Source organism: Scaptodrosophila lebanonensis, unplaced genomic scaffold, assembly GCF_003285725.1.
Source record: "Scaptodrosophila lebanonensis strain 11010-0011.00,11010-0021.00 unplaced genomic scaffold, SlebRS2 tig00000072-arrow-pilon, whole genome shotgun sequence".
Lineage (NCBI taxonomy): Eukaryota > Metazoa > Arthropoda > Insecta > Diptera > Drosophilidae > Scaptodrosophila > Scaptodrosophila lebanonensis.
The window spans coordinates 2,085,480-2,091,573 of NW_022060558.1; the positions used below are offsets into that span (position 1 = coordinate 2,085,480).

Genomic DNA, 6,094 nt, shown 5'->3' on the forward strand with positions numbered 1-6,094 from the left:
CCATAGCTTCAACAATATCTGTAATTAGACAAAATAATATAAATCCTTGCTCCACCAGTATGAGATGGTTAAATTCTTTGTGAATATGTATCTTAAACCTTCTCCCTTTACAAACAAGCTAATATTGTTCTATTTTCATTCACGATTCTAAATTGCTTAGTTAGAATTATATATTCGTCTTTCACCACACAACTGCATATAACAAATACATTGAAGAAAAGCAATTCAGTACAACATTATAATAAATCCTTTAGACATAGGTTTTTAAATTTGAAACTTTTCTAAAGTTTATAAAATAAGTGAGTAACATATGTGCGACTTCCCACATTAGTTTTCCAACTCTAGCTTTGAAAATTTTTAAAACATAATAAAAGAAAGCAAGTGCAATGTTAGAGTTACCAAAATACAGACATATACTTATGTTTATGTGCATTTAAATCACAGCTACTGTCAGATTAACCGATTATAACATCCTTCTTCGTTGTGATTTTGGAATAAAAGTTGCTAACAGGGTAGGTAAGCAAGCATCCGAGAAAATACTAGAATCCCACCAAATGTTTAGAAATCCTCCCGGTGATACAGTCGAATATATGTAGAACGATTCGTTTGGTGGTTCTGACAAAAAAAAAAAATATATATAGATACCTCATCTGCAAAATAAATCATTCAGTATTACAATAACATATAGTATGTGTTGGAGAATTTTATTTGAGCCCCCGCACTATAATATTCAAATAAACAAATAAAATGAACAGAAAATTATTACCAACAAGTCCATGAAAAAATACAACTTTTACATTCACGAAGAAAAACACGACTTTAGCATTTAATATTGAAACTATTTAAATTTTTGGTTTAATTCTGAAACTTATTATTGCAAATACAAAAAAGTCATGTACTATACATATGTGAGAAAAGTAGATTAAATATTCACTCTATTCTTTAGAGTACAGGGACTGTAATAAATGTTTTCGTATTTTTTATTAAGTCTGCACATATTAAATTAAACAATTGCTTACAAATTGTGAGATTCAATAGATTGACATCCTAATTCTAATTGCTTCCCCTGATCTCTATAATTGCAGCACTTCCTGCCTCGCATCGCTTTGATTTGGCCGCAGCTGGCGGAATAGCCGCTCATTGCTTTAGTGAACCACCGCTTCCCTCCTCACTGCCACTACCGGGCGCCGACGATGATCTCTTCAGTCCATCGGGTCTCAATGGTGACCTAAGTCCGGGCTGTTGTCCTGCAGCTGCCGCAGCAGCCGCCGCTGCTGCCGATCTCAGTCCCACATTTGAGAAGCCATATGCGCGGGAAATGGAGAAAACCATTGAAGGCTCACGTTTCATAGCACAGCATGTGAAGAACAAGGACAAGTTTGAGAGCGTAAGTAATTAGCATGGAAAGTGAAAAATGTAATTAATTTTCCATTGGAAATGCAATTTCGCCAAAAAGCCCCCACCAGCAAAGCGCAGACGTAGGAAATGCGTGGGAAAATGTTTCAATTTCTGACATTGCTCAAATCAGCTGCAATCTTTGTTTGCCTTCCTCGGCCTTCCGTTTCCACCCAGCCAGCCTTTCACTCTTTCAGCCAACCAGCCTGTCTGACTATGTCCGTCCTGTTTGCGTGCGTCTGCTCTTGATAACCCGCATTAGCCAACCCGTCAGCTCACATTGAAAGCTCGTTGCTGGGGTTTTCTCTAATCAAAAATTGTAAACGAAAATAGTGATGGCATTGAGAGTTGAGTTGAAGGTGATGTAAGGGGCCGGGAAGGCAATTCCCCTCCTGCAAACATGGCGCATCAGCAGCTTCAGCTTCAGATTTAGCTTTAGCTTTACCAACAACTGCATCATCGTCACGTTGAGTTGAGTGATTGAGTTGTTTGTGCACAAATGGTTCGCTGCATGTGGTTGGAACAGTTTACGTGTGGCTCTGTGTGATGTGAATGTGTATGTTTGCCAATCATGGTGGCGATGTTGCCATCGGATTGAATCAGCAATGTTTGCTTCCAACTTTTGGCTTAAATTGTTTGCGCCGACCACAAAATTGAAACAGATTTGCCAATTGATTTTATGAGATTTTCTAAAGATATTGGCAACGTAGATTATCGATTAGAAAAGTCCACTAAACTAATTTGGAAACATTTTTTTAACAACAATTTTCTTGTTTTCATTTACAGGTCGAGGAGGATTGGAAGTACGTAGCAATGGTGTTGGATCGTTTGTTTCTTTGGATTTTCGCAATCGCTTGCGTGGTCGGCACAGCGCTTATTATTTTGCAAGCGCCCAGTTTGTACGATCAGTCGCAGCCGATTGATATACTATATTCGAAAATTGCCAAAAAGAAATTCGAACTGCTTAAGATGGGCAGCGAGAACTCCTTATAGCGACCACTTGGGTTCGCAGCTGGCTGGTGGAACTTAATCATCAGCTCGCTGCGAACCCTGTTCGCCGCACGTGACGATGATCGTGGATAATATACAGTGAGTAACACCATGAGCATGTCGTCGGCGTTATACAACACCAACACTACCACAGACATTAGCAATGGCAGTAGTGTTGGCAACGCCTCAAACGGAAACGGAAACGTAAACGAGACGACCACGGCTATTGCATCATGGAGTCCATTGTGAGTACGTAGCGAAGCGAACATTGCGAAATAAACAAATGCGAAAGTGCACGTTTTTGGAGCAGTTGATCAAAATATGTATGTAACATAATGAAAGACATGAGTTGGAAGTGTTGGAGTATTCGAGAAAGCCAACTAATGAATTACATATGTATGTATGTATGTACGTTGTATATGTACATTATGTGCGAGTATGTACGAGTTTCTGGCAAGGCCTGATTTTGCCAGCAGCAAGTTAGTGAGTAAGTTTTTGCATATAAGCTAACGAGTATGATGTCGAAAATGGCGTACATGGCTGCAGGGAAATAGAATGCGGCCAGTGTTGTATAAAGCGTGTGTAGTTTTTGTAACATTATATTGTATTTTTGAGCGCCAAAAAGTTCCTTGTTGATTTTTAGTTGTAAAATTTCGAAGAAAACACAAATACACAAAAAGTGTTTTAAATGGCATTTTAAATTCAAAAAAATGACTGCATGTGTTCATGTGTACGAGTATGTGTGCTCTGAGTGTGAGTGTAAGCGTGTGCGTTCGTTTATTGCAATAATGCGAACGAAATCAATTTTAATTGCTTTTTATTTGTGCATATACATATATTTTTCACATCAGTTTTAGGCAAAATGCAACGCAAAGACAGACACAAATTGCATCTTGCGCAGCATTCAAACTATTTTAGCATTAGTTATGTCTATGTGTACGAATAAGTAACTTAATTATGTGGTAAATTAAATTAGCACCTAAGTCGTAATTAGTTTAAGCTAAAGCAAGTATTAAGTAAATGAATATTAAATAAGGATGCCAAGAAAAATTGCGGTAACGCACCTTGGACAAAGAAAGCGCGAAATTCTGAAATAAATTTAGTTAAATGTTGATAAACATACATCAAATTTTTAAAACAAATCTCCAAAAAAAACCCACACATTTTTACTAAAAATAAACCAAATATATATAAACACTCACACACACACACAAACACACCAGAAATATAATAATAATAAGCATATACTTGTATGTATACATTTATATACATAGTATACAATTAGATAATTCCCACGAAATCCCAAAAAAGTTCCAATTGAAAACACTACAAGTAACAAACAATAACCACTTGAAACAAAAATCACACAAATTTCTTAGCCAATAATATTAAATGGCCAATGTTTCGTTTGTGTAATTTGTCCAATTAAATGCATCGAATTTGCTAAAAATCTCGCAACATTTTTATTAGCATTTATACGTGCTGGCACCGCAAAGCTCAACCATACAATGTGCGAAAACAAATTTTGTATTTATTTCATTGCCGAACAATTACAGATTTCATTGGGTGCCAAATTGTTGACACATAATGCCACTTTGTATGCGAGTGTGTGTGTCTGAATGCGTCTGGTGGATGACATTTAAATTAGTGTTATTTATGGGCTTTAAAGAAAATTATTTGGTATGTAGATATTTTGATTATGTCTATTTCAAGCTACCCTTCGCTTTTACGAAAGGGCAGCTTTAAGGCGAAATAGTGCATCATAATAATGAACGTGTGGTCAACTTTATATGCAAAATTTTTCACCTGCCTACGCCCTTGATGGTATCTGGGTTCTCATTTACTTAAACAGACATACATATTACGTTTAAGGGGACTAATCTGGATGTATAGCTTAAGCTTAGCATTTCATACAAATGTTATGAGAAATGTAATATGTGAGACAGTAGAAAGGAGCTGATTGATTACTAAGTGTGAAATATGGAAAAATGACTATGCCGTGGCCCCAAACTCCAAATTCGTGTTTAACATTAGAACGGAAACGAGACTATTTACAAGCTTAGAGTCGTTAGTCATGATGCTCTTTAGTGAGCTTATGCATATTCTTATTGGTGTTTTCTAATTCTCTTATAGCTTATTCTTACTCTTTGCATAATTATTGTTTGTTTATGTAAGAGAAGTAGTAGAAAGAATATTTCCCCAATTCCCACTGCTGGTCACTGATAAAATCTCCGATTAACTCCTGTAAAGAGAAAATACTCTTAATTAAGTAGTCAACATAACTGTTAGCTTGGAAAATGTAATGAGTTACTTTATTTAGCTCTTCACCTGTTTTCGGGAAAGCTGACATCTACTTAACTATCGAATTCTGATTAATTCAATAATGAAAATTGCATTCCATATTTTCATTCCATTTAAGTGGGCATATAATATAATTAGGCTAAAATAAAAGTGCAAGTCACTTGTGATGTGCACAATATTTTTATTTTTTGATTGTTCTCAGTAATTGCCAGCATCTGATAACGAATTTCATACGACTCTCAAAACAGTTGTCATTTGAAACCTTCTTAATTAATTAAGTTTCAGCAAAACTAATTATATTCGCTGACTGTCAAAGTCAAAGCAATTAAACATTTCTACTATTAACATAATTGAGAAAAGACACTATTCAATTTCCAGCCCCGTTTTCGTACTTCTACTCAAGGCTTTTTGTGTGTTCTCGCTCTTTTTATTTTTAATTGATTTTAATAACTTTTGCAACGCGAAAACAACAAAAACTAGGCGACCACAGGCAGGGCTGTAGCGCTGAAGGCACGAAACAAATTAAATGTGGAATGCATGCAATTTGTATGTGCATACATATATAGTATTTGTGAGTATGTGCCCGCTTTCAGTTAATAAAAAGCGAAAAACATGCAAATTCGCACAACTTTTTGGGACCGCCAGTGAGCCAAAGGCAAACAAAAACTACCGACAAGTCCCAGCAACAACTATTGGGCGAGAAATACCGCGCGATGGCGGTGGCTCCCCGTCTCAGCCAGCCCTGTGGATCCAGCTGAGGGGTTGCCAAGATTTTTGCACTCTACCGAAATATAAGTATGTATGTAGTGTTGTGCTTATTATTGTTGCCACTGTTGTAGTTTGGTGGGAAGAGGCTGAAACGCTTGGGGATCAGTGCGTGCGAGGTGGCAAAAGTTTAATTAAAATTCCTAATCGAAAATATTCAACATTTGTGAATGCGAATTAATTAAAATAGTTTTACAAGCCAACGAGTGAGTGAGCCTGTGCGTGAGACGGATGCACAAAGAGAGAAAGCCGGAAAGAGAATGAGAGAGGAAGTGCAAGTACAGGTGCAGTGGTTCAGAAACGATTTATCCGACACAATTTATGCATGGAAACATTTTTTTTTTTTTAATTGTAGAATAATATTTACTTAATTATTTGTAAAGAGAAATGCTAATGTTTTGTTTAACTTCAGAGTTTTCTGGTTTTATACTTTCAAGAAGCAGTCACTTCCTTATTCTTCTATTCTAGACCGCACAATGGCTTAAGGAAGCTTTCTTAGTTCTTCCCCTCTCTAAACAGAATCATTGAATAAAGCAACTGTTAACAATAATGGACATACTTGTATATTTCCGTTTCTGCTGAAAAACAGTTGTGTTGAGACTTTCTTATTCGTTTATTGCAATGATAAGTTCTTCTAAATGAA

At 36.4% G+C, this 6,094-nt stretch overlaps 1 protein-coding gene across 1 annotated transcript in view; it reads left to right on the forward strand.

Moving 5' to 3' along the window:
• Positions 1-2,741, forward strand: part of LOC115625086 (acetylcholine receptor subunit alpha-like 1) — a 56,846-nt gene extending 54,105 nt beyond the window's left edge. The window contains exons 7-8 of the mRNA XM_030519982.1: positions 1,086-1,387; positions 2,182-2,741. Of these exons, the coding sequence (XP_030375842.1) occupies positions 1,086-1,387; positions 2,182-2,388 (509 nt within the window). The 3' untranslated portion in view covers positions 2,389-2,741. The remainder of the gene's footprint in view (positions 1-1,085; positions 1,388-2,181) is intronic.
• Positions 2,742-6,094: the final 3,353 nt, after the last annotated feature.